The sequence below is a fragment of the Amblyraja radiata genome, chromosome 19 (assembly GCF_010909765.2).
Source record: "Amblyraja radiata isolate CabotCenter1 chromosome 19, sAmbRad1.1.pri, whole genome shotgun sequence".
Classification (NCBI taxonomy): domain Eukaryota; kingdom Metazoa; phylum Chordata; class Chondrichthyes; order Rajiformes; family Rajidae; genus Amblyraja; species Amblyraja radiata.
The window spans coordinates 40,663,752-40,691,262 of NC_045974.1; the positions used below are offsets into that span (position 1 = coordinate 40,663,752).

The window sequence follows — 27,511 nt, forward strand, 5'->3', positions numbered from 1 at the left end:
AATTAGTTAAAGAACCAGAAGTGAGTTGAGGTTTTATGATCTGAATACATTAACTGGAATGAGAGTTGAAGCATGACAATTGATAGATTCAACAGTGATTTTTAAAAGTGGGATAGGTAAATATTTTGATGGAGGGTATTGGTTTCAGGGCAGGGTACAGGAAATAGTTTGTTACTTGAGAAAAAGCTGTTGAAGTATGATTGGCTAAATGACAATCTTCTGTGCTGTATATTTTGTTTAATTGATTTCGGAATGAAACGAACATTTCCAATTGTTTCTCTATACCTTTTTGATTTATTTTTTGAAAACCAAAAATAATTATATGTTAAAGGTGGAAATTGTCCAAAAATATTTCTTCCACTTTGGGCAAAACTTATACGCAATATATTTACTTTGATTTGTACAGTTGTTCTCATCTAATCATTGAGCATAATACAAAAAAGAGACTTCAATCACCACATTATGGACCGAGAAAGATAAAGGGGGTGCCCAATACTCCGGATCATGCTGCTAAAGTAAACATTGGATTTGGAGGACCAGCCATAGATAAAGAAAGTAAGTTTAAGAGAAAATGTGATATAATATTGAAATGTTTTGAACATATTTCTGCACTGTGTGATGAGATACTTTTGTTTTTTGTTAATTTCAAAGTGTATAAGCACTGCAGTTTTAAATCCAATTTGAAAACTATTTTTACAAAATAATGTTAATCAAATTGCGTGAAAGCAGCTGCTGATGTTTACTTGAATGATTTAATGACAGAACTGGATAAAGAACTGTGGAACATATTTTGTTTCCGAGTTTGAGTGCAATCAGTGATTTTCTTTTCTGAGACCATCCATCCATTCAGCGACTCAAAGTTGTTTAGAGTTGTGTGGGAGAAGGAGAGTATGGTGGGGTTCAGAGGGATAGTGTGGATCAGAAATGATGAATTATGCAGTGAGGGTGTAGAAAGTGGGTCAGAGCAAGGGGGTGAGCGGAGCATTCGGGAGATGGGAGTAATAGGAGAGGCCGGAGGAGATGGGGATAGTAAGGGAATGAGGGAGATATACCAGTTCTCGCATCTCATGCCTCCACATCCCCTTTTGTTGCCAACCCTTATTTTATCCTCAAACAAAAAGTTCTGGAGTAACGCAACGTTTCAGGCAGGTCCTAGGCTTGCATCCCATCACCAACACTCCAGCCTGAAGAAGGGTCCCGACCTGAAAGGACACCTATCCATGTTCTTCAGGGATGCTCCCTGATCTGCTGAGTTACACCAGCACTTTGTGTCCTTTTTTTTGTGAACCAGCATGTACAGTTTCTTGTTTCTATCCACCACCAAACTGGGACGAAGCTCACCTTTCTGAATCCTTGCCACTCTGCCTCTTACAAATCTAATCCAAAAAGCTTTTGGTCAACTTGACTAATTCTTTGCCAAGGGTTGGTTATTGCACTTGTTAACTTTTATTTTATTATGAAAAGCTTGATCAGTTATATAGTTTGAAGTTTAAGGCTAGGAAGTGATTTAGGATGCTGGGGTTCTAAAGCCAGAGTTTGATATGAGAGATTCAAATGTTACGGTTGGCTGAATTGAAATTTCGGAAGCAGACGGAACTGGTGATTGGATGTGAGGCGAGGTTGTGCAGGGGATGATGATGTGGGGTCATGGTTAGAGAAGATGAGACTCCGTGGGTAGATTTATGGGCAAGTATTAAGATTTTAAATGTGACCATGTAAAGAATGGGTAAGAAGGAACTGCAGATGCTGGAAAATCGAAGGTCGACAAAAATGCTGGAGAAGCTCAACGAGTGAGGCAGCATCCATGGAGCGAAGGAAATAGGGGACGTTTCGGGTCGAGACCCTTCTTCAGACTGATGTGGGGGTGGGGGAGGCTGGACGAAGAAAGGAAGAGGCGGAGACAGTGGGGAAGGGGAGGGGAAGAAGGAGAAAGGTAGTCCCTGCTTTAAGGTAGTCCCTGCTTTCTCCTTCTTTCCCCTCCCCTTCCCAGCTCTCCCACAGCCCACTGTCTCCGCCTCTTCCTTTCTTCTTCCCGCCTCGCCCCCACCCCTCCCACCCCCACATCAGTCTGAAGAAGTGTCTCGATCCGAAACGTCGTCTATTTCCTTCACTCCATAGTTTCTCCAGCATTTTTGTCTATCTAAAGAATGGGGATTATTTTTTGTTTGAAAGTAGAGATGTAGTGAAAACCTTATGATTCTATGATTAAAATGTACTATGTAGTTGCATAAATATAAAGTGCCGTATTTACTTCTATAGATTTAGCGGCATTTTCAATTTAATTTATGAGAAAACTACTTTTGGCATAATTTTGATATTTTCCACTTATTGCGGTGTGTTAAATGCAAGGTATGCGAAAGAAAGGTAGGATAAGCCATCATATAGAGATGATAATCCATGGAATTAAGTAATCGATGCAGTGTTGAAAGATGAATGTCCTCTAAATTAACGAAAATTAGATTTTTAGATGAGTCATAGAGTTGTACTCAGAAAATTGCTCCCATATTCTATGGCAAGATTATCAGGAGCTGTTATTATATTGCTATAATATGGTCTTTTATTCCTTCTTCAGAAGCAACAAGGTTATCGTTTGCCATTAGTCACGACAGTATTTTGAATTCTTAATGCATATCTATTTTGGTTCTTTGCTTCCTTACCTTTATTGCTGTGAGGTGATTGAAGCTACTACAGAGGCAATAGTAAACAGAATTCCTTGTGCAGAAAACTGCAATAATAGTCTTTGTGCAAAGCAGAAATAATAGTAGTATGGTCAGTCAGTCTTGCAGAAGTATATAATTTAGTCAGTGCCAGCACATTGAGTTTGAATGACTTGCCCTTGCTCTGCATTATGCGGTTGGAAGCTCTGTAGATATTCCTGCAACAGCCACATTTACCAGGCTTTTTTGACATATTGCTGCATATTGCCTACAACATTATGCCAACCATTTGCCATACACTTCGGAAGAGTTTGTGCAAAATATGTGTAGGTCTCATGCTTGACTAGGTGCCACTCAAATGTCTTACTTCAATATTCGCACAGCCTAGAAAAAGCTTCTAGATTGTTTTCCCCTGTCAGCATATTTCCCCTGCCACCTATACCCAGCCACTGACACTCTCCTCCGCTTAGCGGAGTTGGTCCTCACCCTCAATAACTTTACATTTGACTCCTCCCATTTCCTCCAAACACAAGGCGTAGCTATGGGCACACGCATGGGCCCCAGCTACGCCTGCCTCTTTGTCGGGCACGTTGAACAATCCTTGTTCGAGACGTACCAGGGCCCCATCCCCGACCTCTACCTCCGTTACATTGACGACTGCTTTGGTGCCACCTCCTGCACCCACACACAACTGACTGACTTCATCCACTTCACCACCAACTTCCATCCGGCACTCCAATACACCTGGACGATTTCCGACACTTCCCTACCATTCCTTGACCTCACCATCTCCATCGCAGGGGACAGACTCCTGACCGACATACATTACAAACCCACTGACTCACATGGCTATCTGGACTACACGTCTTCCCACCCTGCCCCCTGTAAAGACTCCATCCCCTACTCCCAATTCCTCCGCCTACGCCGCATCTGTTCCCAGGATGAGACATTTCATACCAGGGCATCGGAAATGTCCTCGTTCTTCAGGGAACGGGGATTCCCCTCCGCCACCATAGATGAGGCTCACACCAGGGTCTCATCCATACCCCGTAACACTGCTCTCTCTCCCCATCCCCGCACACGCAACAAGGGCAGAGTCCCTCTGGTCCTCACCTTTCACCCCACCAGCCGACAAATACAACACATAATCCTCCGCCATTTCCGCCACCTCCAACGTGACCCCACCACTCGCCACATCTTCCCATCTCCCCCCATGTCTGCCTTCCGCAAAGACCGCTCCCTCCGCAACTCCCTCGTCAATTCTTCCCTTCCCTCCCGCACCACCCCCTCCCCGGGCACTTTCCGTTGCAACCGCAAGAAATGCAACACCTGTCCCTTCACCTTCCCCCTCGACTCCATTCAAGGTCCCAAGCAGTCGTTCCAGGTGCGACAAAGGTTCACCTGTATCTCCTCCAACCTCATCTACTGCATCCGCTGCTCTAGATGTCAGCTGATTTACATCGGTGAGACCCAAGCGTAGGTTGGGCGATCGTTTCGCCGAACACCTCCGCTCAGTCCGCAATAACCTACCTGACCTCCCGGTGGCTCAGCACTTCAACTCCCCCTCCCATTCCCAATCCGACCTCTCTGTCCTGGGTCTCCTCCATTGCCAGAGTGAGCAACAGCGGAAATTGGAGGAACAGCACCTCATATTCCGTCTGGGGACCTTGCGTCCTTATGGCATTAACATTGAATTCTCCCAATTTGGCTAGCCCGTGCTGTCTCCTCCCCTTCCTTAACCCTCTAGCTGTCTCCTCCCACCCTCCCATCCGCCCGCCCTCGGGCTCCTCCTCCTCCTCCCCTTTTCCTTCTTTCTTTCCCCACCCCCCATCAGTCTGAAGAAGGGTTTCGGCCCGAAACGTCGCCTATTTCCTTCGCTCCATAGATGCTGCTGCACCCGCTGAGTTTCCCCAGCAATTTTGTGTACCTAGCATATTTCTCCTGACATTTTGTTTGTTTAGAGTTTGCTATTTTATCTGTTTTTTTTTCTTTTGTTTCTGATTTTGTTTCATCTGTTTCTCATGCCCATTCCTATGGACATAGAATATCAGGAGTCTCCTGAACTGGAGTCAAGAGCAAGTGATTCTGACAAAGGTAGTATTGAGAATCATAACTTTCTGGAAAAAAATACACAAACATAATCCATGTGACATCTACATGTTCTCCCTTTCACACTGTATTTAGTGAACATACAAAATAGGATTTTCTAACATGTACATGTACTATTAATTCCTCCAGTAAAAATCTAATCTGGAAATGTTCGATAACTACTGTATGTCATAGATTATATAATTGTTTCAGAATATTTTAAATTTTGACCATACTATTAATTTTGACCAATTATTAAAATCTATCTTATCCTGTTTGCTCAGAGTTGCAATTTTTTTATTTAAAGCTTTAGCCAGTTTGCACTCCCTTTTGCTTTTTGTTACGTGTTAAACTGTTATTTCTATTTAGGAATGGAGATGGGAATGTTGCTATCCTATTGTACAAGAGAATATCTCTACATTGATGATACTTTTTCATATATCTTCTGCCCGTGAACATAAACTTACACATGCATTTTATTAATTTTATTAAATATAGATCTTAAAAATATATGTTGCACGTTGGTCCAGAATTTGTAGTTTGTGCCACTTGGTGGTGTTAAGAAAAATATTACACAACTTTTACACACCCTCTGTTAATAACCTGCTGCAAAGTGGCAGATTCTGTCATTTTGCAATGGCAGGACCTTCCGCTTGCAGGTTCATTAACGTGATGGAACAGAAGGGTGCTGCTAGTGCAAAGTATAATATGCCTTAAACACTTTGCACCAATGGTTGTCAGGTAGTTAAGCCCACTAAAATGGAATTAATGTCAAAACACCGTGTGACTCAGAAGAGAAATATCCAAAATCATGCGACACAAATAAATACAACTTTAACAGTTGGAATGTATTCATTTAAAATCTGCTGAAATGCTCAACACTAAACAAATCCAACAATTAGATTCCAAACAGCACAAACAATGTAATCCCTCAAAACTGTTCATGTTCATTGAAATCAATGAAAAAGATCACTCCGAGGTAGTGGAAAGATAGACACAAAAAGCTGGAGTATCTCAGCGGGTCTGGCAGCATCTCTGGAGAAAAGGAGTAAGTGACGCTTCCTGAGAGACCTTTTATTCAGATTGGTTGTTTCTCTAATGTGAGTACAGTAAATGCTCATTTTAACGGACCCCATTACTGTGGATTTGGGATATAGTGGATGGACCTGCTGATGCCACTTTGAAAGATTTATATTGCTTATGAATCCAAATCTGTCTGTCCCTTCATATCCTTCAGAATCGTGCCTGTGGTGCCTCTCCTCATTCTTTATTCCAAAACATAATCATATATATCATCTGCCATTTGCCCACCCTTTCTATAGATGCTCACTGTTATTGCTCTCTTTCCCACAATTCCTTGTTTTGCAACATCTGTAAATGTTGTAACTTTAACCAGCACAACTATATGCTTCTCATTATATTTTGTATTAAAAAAGTACCCCTTGCACAGAACCTGAGATCACCAGTATACACCACTCCAATATGTAACAGAAGCCATTCATCATATTACTTAGCTATTTTTCAGACAATTCCTATCCATTCTGTCACTGACTATTATTTCATGAGCTTCAATCTTTTTTACGTAAGTGTGTGTCATATGCCTTGCATAAAATCTGCATCATTTTTCATCAGATTTCTGTTATATCATCAAAATATTCAAGCAAATGCATCCAAGGAAATGTGCCTTTAACAAATTAATAAAGCTCTTATTATAATTATTATTTCTTTTTGATATAATCATTATTATTATCCCCAATGTACTCATCTCCACCCAAACCTGGATTCTATCCTATCCACTCTCCAGTCCCTTCCTATCCAGTCCCTTCCAACCTATATCTAAAACACCTCACACACACTTCAATAGCTTTCAATATCTAGGCCCCCAATGCTTCACCTTTGCCATGGACATCCAGTGCCTCTACACTTCCATACCCCACCAGGACGGCCTCAAGGCCCTCCGTTTCTTCCATGAACAGAGACCCAACCAATTTCCCTCTACCAAAACTCTCCTTCGCCCTCAATAAATTTTCTTTCGATTTTCCTAAACTACTTCTAACTTTCTCCAAGTTAAAGGTGTAGCCATGATCATTGGCAAGGACCTCAGCTATGTCTACCCTTTTGTTGGCCACGTCAAATGGTCCTTGTTCCATGCGTACACTGGCACCATCCCGGAACAACAGACCCCCTTGCATGTGTTTGCCATGCTCTATCCTGCCCCCTCCACCCCCTGTAGTCTGAAGAAGGGACCTGACCGAGATGTCACCTATCCATATTCTCCAGAGATGCTGCCTGACCCGCTAAGCTGCTCCAGCATTTAGTGTCTTTCTTTGGTAAACTGGCATCTGCAGTTCCTTGATATTACAGCTCTTCCTATTATTGTTCTGTTATATTACTAACTCAAATTTTTCTAAGTGCCTACCATTTTTTCCTCTTATCATTTCTAAGACATTCCCATCATCAGGGTTAAACTGGTTTCTGTTTGGTAGACATGTTTTGCAGTCCTTTTTGATCAAGAGTGTCACATTTCCCACCTTCCTCCTCTCGACCACCTCTTTTATCTATAGAGAGGATTGGAGGACCGATCCTCAATTTCTCAGGAGCTACAATGCATTTTATTCACCTGGCATGTGCTGTTGTTTTCAATATTTGTTTGGTCTATTTGAATATGGCAAATTAGGGTGTTTTAGAATGTAGAACAAAGCCTCAAACTTAGCATAGAAGAAAGAAAAGCCTTTCAGGATACAAGATTTACCCCCCAAAAAAGTGTTTGCCTATTGGTTCCTTCTCCAGTTGCTTTGATTCAAAATAAATAAATGTGTCAATTGGAATTGAATGATCTTAAGATTTGTCATTGCACCTCAGATTTTAATCCAGATTTATTAACCTTATTCTCTCATGCCGCTGCCGCACAGCTTCAGAGACCCGGGTTCTGACTACGATGCTGTCTGTGCGGAGTTTCTACGTTCTCCCTGTGACCGCGTTTTCTCCAGTTGCCTCCCACATTCCAAAGACGTGCAGATTTGTAGGTTAATTGGCTTCTGTAAATTGGCCATAGTGTGTAGGATGTGAAAGTGGGATAACATGGAACTAGCGTGCGAGTGATTAATGATTGGCATGGATTTGGTGGACTGAAGGGCTTGTTGTTACGCTATATCTATAAATTAATCTAAACAATGCCTGACCTGCTCCAGCATTTTATGTTTTTTGTAAACCAGCATCTACAGTTTCTTGTGTCTACACTAAATGTTTACTTTGTTCACTAAAATGTTCACCAAAAGTAAGATCTTGTGTAGTATTTGTAGAGCAGAGGGCTCTAGGAGTATAACTATGTGGTTACCTGAAGGTGGCATTATAAGTAGATAGGTTGAAATAGGTTTTTTAGTTAGGGAATTCCCTTCATCAGTTAAGGAATTCAACATAGAGGTTGGGATGTTACGTTGCAGTTGTACTGAGGATGTTGCCAAGATTCGAGGCCCTGAACCATAGAGAGAAAATGGGCAGGCTAGGACTTTATCCAAAGTGGCTATTGGGGTGATCTTATAGAGCTGTATAAAATCATGAGTGAAATAGATAGGGCAGAGGAATCAACAAGCTTAGGGCGTAGGTTTAATGTGAGATGGGAACGATTTCATAAAAACTTGAGGAGCAACTATATGGAACGAGCTACCAGAGGTAGTAGTTGACGCAGGTATAATAACATTTAAAAGACATTTGGATAGGTATGTGATTAGGAAATGTTGAAGGGATATGGTCCAAACATGTGCAAATGGGGTATCTTGGTCGGCATGTACAAATTAGGCCTACGGGCCTTTTCCGTGCTTTATGGCTCTGACACCAGTTCAACAAGCACCTGTTGAGAAACCTTGTAAACATTTCATTGTTCTGATGAAAAGCCATTTAGTTGAAATGTTCGCCCTAATGCTTTTCTATTCCTCCATGAATACTGGCTTGCTGGCAGATATTTGCTTCATTTGTTGCTTTTGTTTCAGATTTCTCTAATCCACAATATCTCACTTTTACCTTCAGTGGGATTGTTGGAAACCAACAGATCAAGTTGTAGGAGTCGCATCAACATCTTTCTGTGTTATTTTCATGCTGTATATTTGGTTTCAGAAAATGAGGGATTATATCAATTATCCAACAGTATCGATGTTTGAAGGTGACTTCATCCACCTCTTGCTTAATCTAATTTTCTTTTTGCCCAGGTCACCAATATATGACCAGGGACATATTTGTGGATTCCCAATTTTGTATATTATGCTTAACACATGCTCTTTGCGTCCATTATTAAGGAACTAATGTAGGCATATCTTTTAGAAATGCGTAAGATCTCTCGTGGACAATGGGGATTGTGCTGAGATACTAATCTTTAATCCCTATCTTTTCATCATTTGTTCAAAATTGTATCTTCGGAGAGTCGATTTTCATACAGAACCTTTTATGTGGCCCAGAACCTCAAAAATAGTGTATGAATTTAGAAAATTAATTTGCACAAACATCCATTGTCATATTCAATATGGATTCTGCTCTTGATTATTTTTCTGTCAATCAATGAACTGTCTAGCAATATTTTAAAGAACAAAGGAGACCAAGCTGAAGATAAATTTGGATGAATCTAATTCCACATGCTTTGTTTTCCAGTGATAGATGATGTTTCTCAGATAGAGTCATTTAGTGGGTAAGTTAGGATTATTGCTGTTGCACTTTAAACATTTCTTAAGTAGACTTATTTTGTACTAATCTTCTGAAGTTTTTTTTAATCTATTTGAGTTTTCTTTGCATGTTTTGCTTTTAGGGAGTCAAAGAGTTCTGGTGACTCCTGGTTTTCTTCAACTGAAGAAGATGGATTAGAGTGTAGCTCCAAGGTAGTAATTTGCCATTGATTTAAGTGTATCTTATTCTTGAATTTAAATGACTGATATTCACGGATATTGTTTTATTCAAAGGTCTGTTTATTGTCACGTGTCCCAATTAAGGTACAGAGAAAATCGAATTACCATACAGCCATACTAAAAAAAAGCAACAAGACACACAACTACATAAGTTAACATAAACATCCACCACAGCGGATTCCCCACATTCCTCACTGTGATGGAAGGCAATAAAGTCTAATCTTCTTCCTCTTTATTCTCCCGTGGTCGGGGCAGTCGAACCAACCGCAGTCAGGGCGATTGAAACTCCCGCGTCGGGGTGATCAAAGCTCCCGTATCGGGGCGGTCGAAGCTCCTGCGGTTGGAGTTCCCAACGTCGGCCTCTAACCAGGGACCGCGAGTTCCACGATGTTAAAGTCCGCAGGCTACCTTGGTTGGAGGTCCAAGGATGATCCCCGACAGGGATCGCCAGCTCTACGATGTTAAGTCCCGCGCGCAAAATCGGTCTCCAGCTACACAATATTAGGCCGCAGTGCGGACAGAGATACGATATGGAATAAAATCGCATCTCCGTCGAGGTAAGAGATTAAAAAAAGTTTCCCCCTCTCCCCACCTCCCACATAAAACAAGCTAAATAAAACACAAAAACATATATTTAACACTTGCTAAAAAACAACAAGGGACGAGACAGACTGTGATGTAGTATCTGGAATTGTTGATCTGTTTGCTATATCCATACTCATGAAAGAGATGTGGTTGGAAATTTTGTCGTTGTAGTCATCTATATATTAGAATTATTTTCCTGTATGCCACCTTGACCATCTTGCCACCGTTTTGATAACAGGAAAATCACATTCTGAGTCTGTATTTTAGGTTATAAACTATGAATCCATGTTGTTAAAGTTAAAAGAAGAAATTGGCATAAATAAAGCACTTTTACAAGGACATTCAAATTCAATGATATTATGGGCAGTAGAAAAGAGGGGCGGGCGCCTTGACAGGATACATGTGGAGTTGAATTTTCATTTTTGGGAGAATTTTGAAAGTGGGGTCGCTCTTTTTAAAAGAGGAGCTTGCCTTTTAAGTCTGAGGCGAGGCAATTTTGTTTTCTCTGAGTCACTGGAACTCATCATGTCAAAAAGGTTGGAGGAGTCTTTGAATATTGTTAAGAAAGCTTCAGATGGATATTTGCGAGGCAAAGGGTTAGTGGAAGGTTGACACTGGAATGTGGAGTTAGGTTGTAATTACATCAACAATGCTCTTATTGAATCGAGGAAGTGAATCGATGACTCAAGTGCCATGCCCCTACACCTAAATTGTATGTATTCCATATATATATATATATGTGTGTGGTGTAACTATAATAACGTTCATGAGTACTTCTACAGTAACACCTGAGCTATATCTGTTATGTGAAGTTAATATAAACCAAACTTGATTTTGGGAGCTTAAGGTGAAAGGACCCGTAGGAGGCAGTGATCATTACATGATAGATTCCAACCTGCAGTTTGAGAGGGAGAAGCTGAAGTTAGATGTATCAGTATTATCGTTGAGTAAAGGTAACTACAGATACATGAGAGAGGAGATGGCTAAGTTGATTGTGAGGGAACAATAGTAGGAATGATGGGGAAGCATCAATGGCAGGAGTTTCTGGGAGTAATTCGGAATGAGTCACTGTAGCTGACAAAGGAAGTCATAGATAGCATAAAAGCAAAAGAGAAGGCATACACTGCACTCCATAATGTTTGGGACAAAGACCCATCATTTATTTATTTGCCTCTGTACTCCACTATTTGAGATTTGTAACAGAAAAAAATCACATGTGGTTAAAGTACACATTGTCAGATTATATTAAAGGGTATTTTTATACATTTTGGTTTCACCATGTAGAAATTATAGCTGTGTTTATACATAGCCCCCCCATTTCAGGGCACCATAATGTTTGGGACACATGGCTTCACAATACAATACAATACAATACAATACAATTTATTTGTCATTTGAACCCCATTGAGGTTCAAACGAAATGTTGTTTCTGCAGTCATACACACAAGAAAGAACCAAGACACAACACAATTTATACAAACATCCATCACAGCGCATCTCTTCCTCGCTGTGATGGAAGGCAAAGACTTATCTCTCCCCTGCACTTCCCATTCCCCTCCCGATGTCAGAGTCAAAGTCAAAGCCCCCCGCGGCCATTAACGCCGCGCTGGGTGATGCAAGGTCTTGTTGTTGGAGCCCCCGGCGGGCGCTAGCAAAGTCCCACAGCCATTCCAAGCCACGCGGGGCGATGATGTAAGGCCCTGCTCCAGATACTCTTCAACCCCGCAACTCGGGTGGGTGAAGTCGCCGTTGCGGAAGCCCCGAAAAGCGGTCTCCCAGCAGGGACCGCGGGCTCCCGGTGTTACTGTCTACCAGACCTGTGGTAAGCCTCTGAATCCCCGGGGTCGGGTCGCAGCAGCGCGCCACCACCGTTCCTCCCGCTCCGAACTCGGCCAGATGGTGAGTAGGTCCGCAGGCTCCGCGACTGGAGCCCCAGGTCGTTCCTGCTGGAGGCCGCTCCACGGTGCTAGGCCCCAACGACAACGGAGACCCGACAGAGAAAAGGTCGGGTTCTGCGTGCAGGGGATAGATTTTTAAAGTTTCCCCCACCCCCCGCCCCCCGCCCTCTGCCCCCCACACACATACCCACACACATACACAAAAAATAAAATAAAAACTACATTCAAACGAGACAAAAAACAACAAAAAGACAGACGGACTGCAGAGGCCGCTGCGACGTGAGTCGTGCCGCCCACAAGCGTTTGTATATGCGCAGGTGTGTTTAAATGCCTCCTTATTGCAGGTATAAGAGAGCTCTCAACACCTAGTCTTTCCTCCAGTCTTTCCATCACCTTTGGAAACTTTTATTGCTGTATATCAACATGAGGAACAAAAGTTGTTCCAATGAAAGTCAAAGAAGCCATTATGAGACTGAGAAACACAAACACAACTGTTAGAGACATCAGCCAAACCTCAGGCTTACCAAAATCAACTGTTTGGAACATCATTAAGAAGAAGGAGAGCACTGGTGAGCTTACTAATTGCATCGAGTCTGGCAGGCCAAGAAAGACCTCTATAGCTGATGACAGAAGAATTCGCTCTATAATAAAGAAAATTGCCCAAACACCTGTCCGACAGATCAGAAACACTCTTCAGGAGTCAGGTGTGGATTTGTCAATGACCACTGTCCGCAGAAGACTTCATGAACAGAAATACAGAGGCTACACTGCAAGATGCAAACCACTGGTTAGCTGCAAAAATAGGATGGCCAGGTTACAGTTTGCCACAACGTACTTAAAAGAGCAACAACAGTTCTGGAAAAGGGTCTTGTGGACAGATGAGACGAAGATTAACATATCAGAGTGATGGCAAGAGCAAAGTATGGAGGAGAGAAGGAACTGCCCAAGATCCAAGCATACCACATCATCTGTTAAACGTGGTGGGGGTGTTATGGCCTGGACATGTATGGCTGCTGAAGGTACTGGCTCACTTATCTTCATTGATGATACAACTGCTGATGGTAGTAGCATAATGAATTCTGAAGTGTATAGACACATCCTATCTGCTCAGGTTCAAACAAATGCCTCAAAACTCATTGGCCGGTAGCTCATTCTACAGCAAGACAATGATCCCAAACATACTGCTGAAGCACCAAAGAGTTTTTCAAAGCTAAAAATTGGTCAATTCTTGAGTGGCCAAGTCAATCACCCGATCTGAACCCCATTGAAGGTAGACAAAAGTGCTGGAGAAACTCAGCGGGTGCAGCAGCATCTATGGAGCGAAGGAAATAGGCAACGTTCGGGCCGAAACCCTTCTTCAGACTGACAGACTTCTTCAAACCCTCCATCAGTCTGAAGAAGGGTTTCGGCCCGTAATGTTGCCTGTTTCCTTCACTCCATAGATGCTGCTGCACCCGCTGAGTTTCTCCAGCACTTTTGTCTACTTTCGATTTTCCAGCATCTGCAGTTCCTCTTAAACACTGAACCCAATTGAGCTTGCCTTTTATATACTGAAGAGAAAACTGAAGGGTACTAGCCCCCAAAACAAGCATAAGCTAAAGATGGCTGCAATACAGGCCTGGTAGAGCATCACTAGAGAAGACACCCAGCAACTGGTGATCTCCATGATTCGTAGACTTCAAGCAGTCATTGCATGCAAAGGATATGCAACAAAATACTAAACAATAATACTGTCATTTTCATGACATTGCTGTCTCCCAAAATGCCTTGAAATGGGGGACTATGTATAAACACTGCTGTGATTTCTACATGGTGAAACCAAAATGTATAAAAATCACCTTTATTAAAATCTGACAATATGCACTTTCAACATGTGATTTTTTTTTTCCATTACAAATCTCAAATTGTGGGGTACAGAGGCAAATAAATAAATGACGGGTCTTTGTCCCAAACATTATGGAGGGCACTGTATGAACAGAGCAAAGATAATCAATTATAAACTTGAGATGTGTAGCAGGTTCAGCTTGGAAAATTATGCTTCTGAAGTTTAAAGAATGTTTCCTGTAAGGCCATTTGTCATGAGTCCTGCAAACCTGAAATATAAAGAGGTTAAATAATCCAGGTTGTGCACACTCTTGCTTTGAAATTGAAATTGTGAATTATTTTTTTTAAAAGATCATTCACCGTTGAATATGGTTACTACTGGTTCAAGGATTGAAAAAAACAACAAAACCTGTAATGATGCATTCATTGTTGGGAATGAGAGCTTTATTTACAAGACTATTAATATGCCGTCAATTAACTTTGTCTACTCCCTGTGCAATAAGCATGAAGTGTTAACAAGAAACATTACAATGTTGTAAGTATATCACAGGTCAAACAGCAGGAATGGTTTAGTATGTAAATAGGTTCACCCAAGCAAAGGAAGGTAGTGATGGAGGAAGATAGACACATAATACTGGAGTAACTCAGCGGGACAGGCAGCATCTCTGGAGAGAAGGAATGGGTAACGTTTCAGGTCGAGACCCTTCTTCAGATGTATTCATCTTCAGATGGAGGAATACTGGTTGTGTTGCTGTTCTGGGAAGTTGTCCTCTGCTTAACCAGTCCCTTGTGATCAAGGATGTTTGACCAGTGTTTAAGAAGGAACTGCAGATGCTGGAAAATCGAAGGTACACAAAAAAGCTGGAGAAACTCAGCGGGTGCAGCAGCATCTATGGAGCGAAGGAAAAAGGCAACGTTTCGGGCCAAAACCCTTCTTCAGACTGATCGGGGGTGTGGGGGGGGCGGGGAGAAGGAGGAGGAGCCCGAAGGCTGGGGGATGGGAGGAGACAGCAGGAGGGCTGAGGAAGGGGAGGAGACAGCAAGGACTAACAACATTGGGAGAATTCAATGTTCATGCCCCCAGAATGCAGACTCCCCAAGCGGAATATGAGGAGCTGTTCCTCCAATTTCCGGTGTTGCTCGCTCTGGCCATGGAGGAGACCCATGACAGAGAGGTCGGATTCGGAGTGGGAGGGGAAGTTGAAGTGCTGAGCCAGTATTGTGGGATCTGAAATAATTAACGAGGCTAATGCGAAAACAGCAAACTCTTCTACAGATGATGGCTGACGAGGCAGATTGGTAGCTGATTCTTGAGGAGGTCTCCTTTTATGGTTTCACAGGCTCTCAGTGTTCATAATGGATGGCCTTAAAGTTCTGTGCCAAATGCTTCTTCACTGATTTGAGCATAACGTTTTTTAATGAGAACTGTCTATTTCGTGATTTGACAGAGCTCAGAATAGGGTGTCTGCTTTGGGAGGCTGGTAGCAGGCATGCAAATTATTGGCCGGAGTAAAGTCAGTGGCCTTTAGAAAGTGGCAAAGGCCCTTCTGATCATTTTGATGTGCAATAGCAATGTAGATGGATTAGATAACAACTACAGATTGAAAATAGGTTGTTTAGGACCTTTAAACTGGAAATTGTGGTGAAAGTTGCCAGCGGTGTCATGGATATGGGTGGGAGGAAAGAAGAATAGAATCAAGTTTAGATACAATAAGTTCTAAGGGATAAGAAAAGGTTTAAATGATGATGTGACCAGAGCAGTCTTGCTTGTGGACTTTGAAGATGTAAAGTAGGTTATGAGTGGTTGGATATTATGTGGTTAGAGGTTGTGAGGCCTAGATCTCCAGAGGGAAGGAGGTAAGCAACTATAATAATGTTTGATGTTCACTGGAGTGGTCATAGTCGAAAGTAGCGTACAAGTAATTGGAATTGGACTAGCATTCAGCCTCTGCAGGATATAAATTAGTTTGTCAAACAACAGTAGTACGGCTTTAACAACATGTTTGGTGATGATGCTAAGATGGTCTTGGTAAACAGAGGTGGAAAATGCTAGTGTGTAGGTGGAGTGGAAAAAAATGAGGCAGTAACATGCTAGCAAATTGTGATGAATAAAGAGGCCAAGAGATGGTTAGGTGCCAGAGGGAAGGGTCCCGGCAGGTTAGGAAATCTCAAGGTGGAAGAAACAATAACTCTCCACTGGTGTTACCTCACTTGCTGAGTATCTCCAGCACTTCCTGTTTTAATTCACATCTTTGGGGTTTTTTTAAGTGTTTTGCTTTGGACATGTGTAAAGTCATTTAATTTAATGGGCTGATGTGATTTATGCACTACTTTTATACCTTATGTAGCACTATTATTATATGGTATACATCGCTTATAGATATCTGGACAAGAGTGAGAACAGCTGGACAGAAAAAAAATCGTGGTTCAATCAGGTACATAGAGAGGAGGAGTCTTCTTTATAAGTTAAGGGATAAATTATTAGTAAGATTTACTAGATACCAAACATCACATTTGTTACAGATCAGAACAAAAACGTTATATATATATATATATATATATATATATTTGAACCTAGTTACAGTTGATGAAGGTCCATGTTCACATTTCTGAGCTCAGTACTTCAACAAATCCAAACAATTACTAGTAAAAGTATTTTTTATACTTTTTTTGTTATCCCTCAATTTTGAGCAGATGTTTTCGTGTTTTGATCAAGATAACATCTTTGGGTCTTATTCCACACAGATCTTTCTACGCACCCAATTATTTTGTCAGGAAGATCCTTATAAGATTGCTTCCTGCTTCTGCAGGACTTAAAATTAGTAATTTTATTTTGCCAGCTATCAAATTATAAGTATAAGTATAAGATAAAAATCAAGATAGACCATTTTGTTCCTGGGTATCATGCTTTGACGAAAATTCTTCCCACTGTGATTGTCAATCAAGTAGATCTGACAACTTGCATTCATTTTCCAGACACACTTTATCGACTTGTGCACAAGGACAGCAGCACAGTCCCATTTCACGTACTGTTCTAAAATTCTACTTGGAACTGACAACTTTTATACAGATTTAGATTTTTTAATTCCTTATTAGCATACATAAAATTAAAATCACCAATCACAATACGTTCTGAAAATTACTAATATTTAATAATAACGACAATTATCTCAAGGACCTTGTGCTGTATCGTTATAGCTGGCTGCACATCAAAGGATGACAAGAACAAGTTTGCTGATGATACAAAAGTGAGTGGTTTTGCAGACAGTGAAGATAGTTGTGAAAGATTGCAGTAGAAGCTGGATCAATTGGCCAGGTGGGCAGAGGAATGGTTGATGGAATTTAATGCTGAAAATTGTGAGGTGTTGCATTTTGGAATGTCGAACAAGGGCAGGACCTACACAGTAAATGGTAGGCCTCTGGGTAGTGTTGGAGAGCAGAGGGATCAAGGAGTGCATGGTTCCTTGAAGGTCGAGTCACAGATGGATAAAGTGGTCAAAAAAGCTTTTTGCACTTTAGCCTGTATTGAGTATTGAGTATAGAAGTTGGGAGGTCATGTTGTAGTTGTATAAGACGTTGGTGAGACCGCATTTAGAATATTGCATTCAGTTCTGGGCAGCATGTTATAGGAAAGATATTGTCAAGCTTGAAAGGGTTCAGAAAAGATTTACGAGGATGTTGCCAGGACTAGAGGGTGTGAGCTATAGGGAGAGGTTGAGTCGGTGTACAAAATCATGAGAGGAATAGGTCGGGTAGATGCACAGTCTCATGCCCAGATTAGGGGAATCGAGGACCAGAGGTTCAAGGTGAAGGGGAAAAGATTTAATAGGCATCCGAGGGGTAACTTTTTCACACAAAGGGTGGTGGGTGTATGGAACAAGCTGCCAGAGGAGGCCAGTTGAGGCTGGGACTATCCCATCGTTTAAGAAACAGACAGGTACATGGATAGGACAAGTTTGGAGGGATATGGACCAAGTGCAAGCAAGTGGGACTAGTGTAGCTGGGACATTGTTGCTAGTATGGGCCAGTTGGGCCGAAGGGCCTGTTTCCACACTGTATCACTCCATGACTCTATGACTATTGTGCTGTACAGTTATCACTAGCTGTGCGTAAAAGGATTCCTCTCAAGGACCTATAGCTGTACAACTGTAGATAGTTCCAAGCTGTATGAACTTTTGTCATACTGCTGCTTCCATACCACCAATACATACGATCTTTTAATTCATTGCCATTACTCACAGGTGACCCAGAGTGGTCCACTGAAGGAATAGGAAAATATGCATTGTAATGATTAAAAGCATCCACGAAAGCAATGTATATTAGAAGTAGCAATAAAAGTTTCAATTGCAGCATTTTTAACTGAGACCTAAAAACTCCTAAATAATTATTTTAAAAAATAGGCAGCATGTCCTTGTCAGCATTTATCCCTTCACCAGTACCAAATTGTGGATTGACTTACATAACATTCGCTAAACTTTAAAAAGTAGTTTGTTGTTTGGCAAATAATTTGAAATAGCTTAAGGATGCTAGAGGACGACAGATGGCACAATAGGCTAAGTGTTCGGCTGGCAACCGGAAGGTAGCCGGTTCGAATCCCGCTTGGAGTGCATACTGTCGTTGTGTCCTTGGGCAAGACACTTCACCCACCTTTGCCTGTGTGTGAATGTGTGTGAATGTGTGTGAGTGATTGGTGGTGGTCGGAGGGGCCGTAGGCGCAGATTGGCAGCCACGCTTCCGTCAGTCTGCCCCAGGGCAGCTGTGGCTACAGAAGTAGCTTACCACCACCGAGTGTGACTGAGGAGTGAATGAATAATGCGATGTAAAGCGCCTTGAGTATTAGAAAGACGCTATATAAATCCCATCCATTATTATTATTATTATTAGAGCCAAGATATAAATATGCTTATTAGAAGGGAAATCATTTGGCCCATTAGGTCTAACCGCAGGTCCCATCAATTCTACCTATATCCCTCTAACATCCTCTCTTATATGATACCAATCCCCTTTATTCTTTTGCCACATGCCCAACTCTACAGATAATTTACAGTAGACAATTATGCTGTGGGCCGAGCACCGAAAATGTGTCTAGAATTTAACTTTTGTGATCCATGTCTCGCAACTACATAAAATGTTGCACAGATTTTGATAAAATATAATATAATTGAGAAGGATGTCATAACTCGTCAGTGCCAAAGTTGCACATTAATTAATTAAACTAATTAGAAAATGAGATTGATAAAGTAAGCGCCATCTAGTGTCCAATGCCCATATTACACCATTGGAGCCTAATTCCATGCTGCGGCCTATTTAAACCATATTATACCATATATATATATATATGACTGCAATTATATTTAATTATGTATAATTATATTACATAAAAATAATATAATGAATATAATTGTGAGTGTATTTTGAATGATGCTGCGGCAGACCCGCCTAATTAATGGGTGAGGGCAGTTCCTGGGGTTCCCCCGTTTACTGAACCCCTCTGACCGCCAGTGTGCAGAGTGGGGGTCACGGCCATAGTAGGACTGGGGTAGTGCCAGGCTGGGGGAAGGCTAAGGCATCTTCCATTGACAGGAAAATGCCTAACCCTAACCTTCCCCCCTTCCAGAGCTGCCCACGGCTGGAGCCGCTTTGGGACCGGCTGTGGGCTCCATACGTGTGGCCCCGCAGCGCATCCACCTCGGCCAGCACTGCCCTGCATGCTGCCTGGGCCGCCTTCAGCACTCCCATAGCGCCGGCTCGTTCAGTCCGCCTGCTCGCTCACTGCAACACCGGCCTACTGACAGCCTGACCGACCACTCACAGCACCCACTGACTAACCCTAATCCTAACCCTCTACATTTGTTATTTATCACTTTAATTTAACCGTTCACATCATAAGTTTATAAAGATAAATCAATTGAAAAACAAAATGATCAGCAAGGTTAGCATTACCTTTATTCTTTGGAAACGTTATTGTTTTGATGTAATGAGGAGGCAGCCTGAGCCCAGGGTCCTCACTGCCTAGCGACCATGGAATAAAGCGTGGGATTGGTCAATTTGCGTCCGACCTCAATGTCAAACGTGCATTGATTGGACAATTACTACTTGGAAAATTTGAGGTTATTCTCATATTTTTTTTTAAATGTGCAGGTTTTGGTCTTGACGAGTTTTAGGTATGATTTATATAACATTTTTACACAATATATTAAAAATTCATGTAGTTACGTGAGTTGGATCACGAACTTGAACGAAAAAGCTCCTTGGCCCGCAGCCTAAATTAAGCTGCTGCGCAACTTTGGTTTGTGGGATACTGAAATATTGGGGAAAACCCCTACGTGTATGTGCAAACTCCACATAAACAGCACTCCAGGTCAGAATCAAATCAAGGTCACTGGAGCTATGGAACAGCAGTCATAAAAGATTTCACCAAAATGGTTCATTAGTCATTCTTGAACTTTAATTATTGTGTAAAGTGCAAAATATTGCATAATGTTTATATAAAAATGGAAGCAGAAAGGTGAATTAACAAAAAAAAAGAGTTGATTCTGTCCCTATCATGTTGATGAGTGCATAGTTCATAAAAGTTGAATAATGTAACTGTTTATGCTCACTAATAAAAATAAGATCTATTCACAGACAACACAGAAGCTTAATTTGACCAAGTTGATAAATTCTTCACAGCAAAACAAGGAAAATAGTAAGTTACTGAGAAAATAAGTGAAAATAAATTTGAATACTGATCTGCCAGCAGTGTAGTTACTCACGTTGTTTCATTGCTTATAAAAATTTACTGTTTTAGTGAATGAAAAGACGGTTGATGACAAAGCACAGCGCACGAGTATTTTGCAACCAGCTGATTCAGATACAATTATGGTAGAAGATTTAGAAAATGATTGTCAAGATGAAGAAGAAATAAACAAGAATGGCTGGCCAACTTCACCACTTCAGGCCAGGACTTCGTTACGTGATTCTCCAAAAACTGTTAGTCGTTCATTGAGTTTTCCTTTTCAAAAACAGGTCAACTCTATCCCATTAAAAGGCAAGAAGGAGGTAATCATTATTTCTGGATTTTTTTAAGCAATATTTTTATATCTTATATATTGCAATGAAGTTGGGGAATTTACTTAATGAAACATAAAAATCTCATCTTAAACACAAAGTAATTATTAGCTGCTACAACAGAGATAAATTTGAGATAAGTGGAAATGTGTTTTAGATTATGAGCATGACAGCAAATGTCAATGCACATGAAAGATGCCAATGAAGAAGAGGATAATTGAGAGGATGATAGAGTGAAATTTGATGAAGAACCTTTGAAGCAGAGATCTTGAGGATTTCGAAAAAAGATATACTGAGGAATTCACTCAATTGGAGTTCATTTAAGTTACGGTCTCTTGATCTTAGCACTGGTGGTAAAATAATACGGATATATATGTAGTCTAGGAAAAATCAAGCATGATTTAAAAGCCATTCTTGGAGATTGATAATTCACAATTAAACAGAACAAAACAGGTTTTTTTTCCAAAAGCAGAGACTTAAATAATATAATTATGATTAGATATACTGAATTGCCAATTGACTTGGAAGCAAGATGTTAATTCAACACCTATACTGCTGCGATAAATAAAATAAAAACAAATTATAAATGAATCACATTTCAAGCTTAGTAAACAAAAGATAACGGAAAGCTATCCCTCTGTTAAAAGAATGTTATCAGAAAAGTTTGACTGGAACTGGTGTTAGTGCCTGGGATTCAAAAGCAAAAAAGTAGCAATATTGCATAACATATTGAGACTGAACTGAGTAGTTGCAAAATATGTGAGTGGTTAATCTTTTGCTGCACAAACCAAAGACATTAAAGACATAAATCTCACGAGCAGAATAAATGCTGTATGAAACTAGGATGTCAATGCTATAGAACTAATTCGAATAGAAAGTGGTTATTTTTGACACAGATAAATCATCAATAATGATATACAATAGAGGAACAAAAGAGACTTTAACTTCTGACAAATTTCCAAGCAAACTGGTGATTTCTAAAGCTTCTAAATTTCTAGATTTCTAAATCTTCTAAATGGAAAAAAAACCTCAAAACTGTTTCCAAGAGTTTAGTTTCGAGATACAGCATGGAAACAGGCCCTTCGGCCCAACAAGTCCGCGCCGAGCAGCAATCCCCGCACATTAACACCATCCTACGCACACTAGGGACAATTTACACATGCATCAAGCCAATTTACCTACATACCTGTACGTCTTTGGAGTGTGGAAGGAAACCTAAGATATCGGAGAAAACCCACGCAGGTCATGGCTATTTATTTATCTAATATCACAAATCACTTGTGGGAAAACTGAATTTACAAAATAGTCCAATAATTCACAACTATGTTATTGAGAAAATAAATGAGTTGAATTGAGTTACCACCACTGAAATTATGACCATTCCATAAATCTTAATCTAATATAATGGGTTTTGGCCAACAGAATTATGTAGAAATAATAATTGTTGTACTTAATTGGAAATGGAAATCTAATGTTTTGCATTCTTGTGCAGAAGCAGTGATTGAGCTATTTGTTTTCCTCTGATAATAGAATACTAAATTGTATCTTAATATATGGAAGTATATTACGCTGTTTTAGTCGACCAAAAGTATTTAAAAAACCTTGTGCAATTATTTTAGTGTGGCTTTTCTATGATTGGGTTTGAGGTTTATTGCGGTGTTTGAGTGATCTAACATTAGGGGTCTTGTATATTTGAAATCACTTCCAGTTTATTTGTAAAGCTGCAGTAATCTGGTTTAATTAGGGACTCAAAAAATATTTATTGACCTATTGAAATCAAATCATTACAATATTTTAAAGAACCAAATCTGTAAAACAAATGTGTTTTTTCTGGTATCTGATCTATTTGTTCTTATCATTTAACCTGATTATAATGTTAATTATATTCTAAGTGAAATACTGGTATTTAGTACTGTAAAGTCATATAAAAAATATATTTTTTAAATTTGTCTTCTTGTACAGGGCATGTCCGGGGATGAACAGGAGGCCCAGTCTTTAAAAATGCGTTCCAGCATTTCAAGAATTGAAGCAATAGATCCTGTTTTTAGTGAACCTTCTCCAGATACGATTCTCGTGCAAAAGACTTCGCCAAGAAAAAACAGAAGAGGTAGGCATGATTCAAGTTTTTTTCAAATATAGTTTGAAAAAATGTATTTCAAATATAGCATTTTTTGATTGAGTTCTAATTCTCCCATATTTTATCTTTTATTCTGCTAATAGAACCTTAATGGTGGAAAAGTTGTATAGTCATTCGCACATTATGTGGACAGTTATGATGCATTACCAATTCTAGATTATTAAGTGCAAAATAGCTGATAGCTCATGTTAATATTCTGGCTGGAAATGGATATGTGCATGATGTTAGGTGGATTCCAGTGTAAGTTTAAAAGCTGCCAATGTATGTGTCAACTGGACGCAAGGGGTTTATGATATTTCACTACTGTAAAGAGGCTAGATAAATATAAGTTGTTGTAGTTATAATTTAATGTTAAAGCTTTGTGTCGGTCATTAATTTTTCATTTCCAAGACTCAATTTATTTGCTCTGATACTTAGCAACATTGTAGTGAGATTAATAGCTTTGTCAATGGAAATCAACCCTCGTCTAAATGTATCTCATGGTCATGCAGGAAATTGTCTCATTAGCTGCACTTCAATGGTTTAACAGAAGGAACTATGCAAGTTGATGCAGCATGTATAAGATTAATGTGTTGATCACTGCACTTCATTTTTCTGCATATTAATTCATGAATTTGGCTCCAACTCTCACACAAAACATAGAGAATCTTGACACCTAGAAACAGGTGGGTGGAAATTAAATGGTCTGATTCTTTACCTGCTATCAACTAACTAATCAGCTTCCTTGCTTAGTCCAGGCACATCAAACTGTATGCGAGGTGGTCCTTGTGGGAGGTGAGGCGGAAATTTCAACATGATAATCATTTCCTCAGAGAGGTTTGGGGTTCCGATGCACACTGGTTTTATAAGCTATTGAATTCTGACCGTGAAGCTAAAACTAAAGACTGAACATGTAAATTCCTAAATGAAAATAAAAACAATTGCAGGTGCAAAAATTCGGAAACAAAATGTTTAAAAACTCAGCAAATCGGGTAGTATCTGTGGAAAGAGAAATGGTTGATGTTTCATGTTTGTAACCCTTTGCTGAAAGTAGAAATGCGAGAGATGCAGGTTAGTTTTCCATTGGAGAGAGGAAGTGGGTGGGGGGGAAATGGGGTGGTGGTGTGTAGAATGTCTGATAGGATGTTGGAATGACGTAATGAGGACATTCATCAGCACATTAAACTTCTGGGTCAGTGTAATGAGTTATTAATGGCAAGATCCATTAATAAGTAATCCAAGAGGTCAAATGTTAAGCATTATTATTTTTTAATCATTTTTTATTGACATTTTGTCTAAAACAAAGCTGTCCTTTTCCATCTATAATTTAAATCTGAAATATTGAATTCACATTCCAGTAACTCTTTTTTATTTTTGTTTCACTGCCTTAAAATACACCGTTGTTTGATCCGTGTCTCTATTTCCAATGTGTTTGTATTTCACGGTTGCTACATTTTCACTGTCAAAGTTTGCATTTGTTTCATCATGATGCATATATTCCTCTCAAAATATGACAATATATTTGATGATGATCTTCTGCAACGGCCTAACAAATAGGTTTATGCTTCAGTGAAATTATGGTTTTAATCCCTGGACTCATCAGAAAAATTACTTTGCATTAACTGTTTTTAACTCACATTATGTCAAGTAAGCAGCTTACTCAAATGCCTCTTTATGAAACCACATGAAGACTATCAAAGCATTGAATGTCATTTATGTGGTGTTAGATAATTTAGTACAATGGTGTATGTGATTTTTTTTTGTGTAATTTATGTAGCTGTTTCATCGAAAGCCTTTTAATCTTGAAAAAGTCAGATGTTAGCTCATTCTTGGTTCTTGGTTTCTTGGTCCTCCAAAATATTCCAAATGGAATTTAAACTGGAGAACATTTCAGAATGTAGTGTTCTTATGAATGGCCCATATGTAGGAAGCCTTGGATCATGATCTTGTTATTCAAGCTTCTGAGGAAAATTGTGTATTTAAGTATCTTATTTTTTGATCAGAAAATATAAGTTTTGCTACTTTTGTTTCAATTAATACTTTGGCCTTTTATTTCCTGAAAACACAATAAAAATACATGACACAAAATTTGATGCTAAATATCCAAGATTTCTGATGTAATTATGTCCCTATTGTTACACCAGATTGCTTAATCTGGTCTTCCCATTCTCCAACATACATCTGCTTCCCATTCTAAATTACATGCAAATTGCCTGAAATTATATTAATTCAGATTCATTTGTCTAAAAACCTTCAGCACAACAAATTTCTGCCCCCCGCCTTTGGTAAATTTGCCATGCTTCAATAATCTTCACATGTTGCGATGGTTTTTTCCACTATGGAATGCATCCTCATACGTAAACTTAAGTTAAACATTCAATAACTTTCAAAATGGCATTGCTTTGAAACATGCTTGCACAATAAGCATAAATAATATTGGATTCAAATATTGGCAGGATGAAGGGTGATGGAAGCAGAGTGAATATTGACATTTAAGAGGCATTTAGACAGGCACATTAACATATGGGGAATGGAGGGATATGGATTATTTGGAGGCAGATGTGGTTGGTTTAATTTGTCATTGTGCTTGCTCAGATGTCATGGATCAAAGGGCCTGTTCCTGTGCTAACTGTTCTATGTTTTACGTTCTATAAATGTTGAAACGTGTCGCCACCATAGAAAAAATAAATGGTTTATGGAGCAAAATAAAATTATTTTAGGGGCAGCTAACATTTTTCAACTAATTCCGTAACATCATTCTACATAGAATATTTTTTTATTTCCCTTTTATGTAGACCTACTTTTGGAACTGGGATTGGATGAGGCAGAAGCTGAAGAAAATACAGAATCTCCTAAGGATTCAGAGGTATGCTTAAAGGGCTGTCCCACTTGGGCGATCTTATCCGCGAGTCTAGAAGAATGTCTTCGACTTTCAAGCTCGAAGGCACCCGCCTGGAAAGCCTCGAGCTGGATCGATCGTCCGCGTTGAAACTGCGAGCTGGATCGACCGACCGCACACACGCACACACACAAACACATCGCGAAGGTGGGGGCCAGGGAAAGCGGGGGAGCTGTCTGTGATTCACACCCGCGATGAAGAAGAAGGTAAAACAGCTGCACAGTAATGGTAAATCCTTTAGAGAGCACGGAGGGGGGGGGAGAGAAGGGGGGAGAAGGAGTGGTGACACTTTTAAGAAGTATAATAAAGTTTAGCGGGCATTTTACCTACCGGTAGGTCTACCTTGGTCCTGAAAACTCCAATGAGCCAATCAAAATGCCCGGTCAGCGAAGGAGATTGCCTACAGCTGCCCTCGACTGCCTGTAACTAAATAACGACCCCACTCCACTGCACTACGAGTTAAAAAGTCCCATGCCGACCAAATTTTACTCGCGGAAAATTTTCCAACATGCTGAAAAATGTTCCGCGACCTGGCTGAGACCACGAGTATTCGGGAACTTCCCTCAAGCATGAAGGAGAGTTCCAGCAACCTTACAGGACCTCCTAGGACCACGTGTCGACCATGCTGCGAGTTTGAAGGTCGAAGACACTCTTCTAAACTTTACTTGATGGAAAGTATCTAATTTAGCTTATCTAAAATGAATATTTTGTAAAATTATGGTGTGATCATAATTTCAAATATGTGTCATAGAATTATACAATGCAAAAACGGGCTATTTGGCACACCAAATCCACGGCAACTGTCAAACATCCCTATATGCTGATCCCATTTTATTCCTCAGGAGCTCCCCTCAGATCCTACCATTCACCTAAACACCATGAGCAATTTACAGTGGTCAAGTAACCTACCAACCTGCACAACTTTGGGATACAGGGAGAAACTGTAGTACATGGAGGAAACTCACATGGTCACAGTGAAATTGCACAAACTCCACACAGGCAACGCGAGATCTGCATTAAATGAATCACGAGGACATTAGAGGAACACACAGATGGATAAAAACAATCGAATCAGAAAATTGTAGTAAACCAGTCAGCATGTCAACCTGCTCCACCATTCAGGGAGAGACAACATTTGGTGAGAGACAGCAAGAGGGGAGAAAAGCCTTGCCTGCAAAGGGCTTGTGACAGAATTAAAAGTTCCAGGTTCTAGACTAGAGCCTTAATAAAAATGAAATCTGTTGCTCATATTGAAGAAATTAACAAATTTGAAGGGATTGACCTAAATTTGCTCAATGGTAATTTTTTTTTAAGTTATCGAGGTAAAACAAATTGATTATTTTTGTTATCGCACCAGACATTTGATCCAGAATTCACTGTATTTCCCTTCCTCCTCCTCGTCCCCCACCCCTAACCCACTCTCCTTGCAGAGGTTGTTGCTTGCACAATGCTGGTGAGTTGATTTGCGTCTCGTGCACAAGCATGCTAGTTGTGATCTTACT

The 27,511-nt window shown here is 40.3% G+C and overlaps 1 protein-coding gene across 2 annotated transcripts in view; it reads left to right on the forward strand.

Annotated features, from left to right (window-relative positions):
* Nucleotides 1-27,511, forward strand: part of LOC116984163 (ankyrin repeat domain-containing protein 26-like) — a 132,883-nt gene that overhangs the window by 21,882 nt on the left and 83,490 nt on the right. Inside the window, exons 7-14 of one of the 2 annotated variants that reach the window (XM_033038302.1) lie at nt 407-555; nt 4,701-4,751; nt 9,387-9,423; nt 9,541-9,610; nt 20,572-20,632; nt 20,735-20,985; nt 22,957-23,101; nt 25,906-25,976. In XM_033038302.1, the coding sequence (XP_032894193.1) occupies nt 407-555; nt 4,701-4,751; nt 9,387-9,423; nt 9,541-9,610; nt 20,572-20,632; nt 20,735-20,985; nt 22,957-23,101; nt 25,906-25,976 (835 nt within the window). The remainder of the gene's footprint in view (nt 1-406; nt 556-4,700; nt 4,752-9,386; nt 9,424-9,540; nt 9,611-20,571; nt 20,633-20,734; nt 20,986-22,956; nt 23,102-25,905; nt 25,977-27,511) is intronic. The other variant, XM_033038303.1, reaches the window with a different exon arrangement.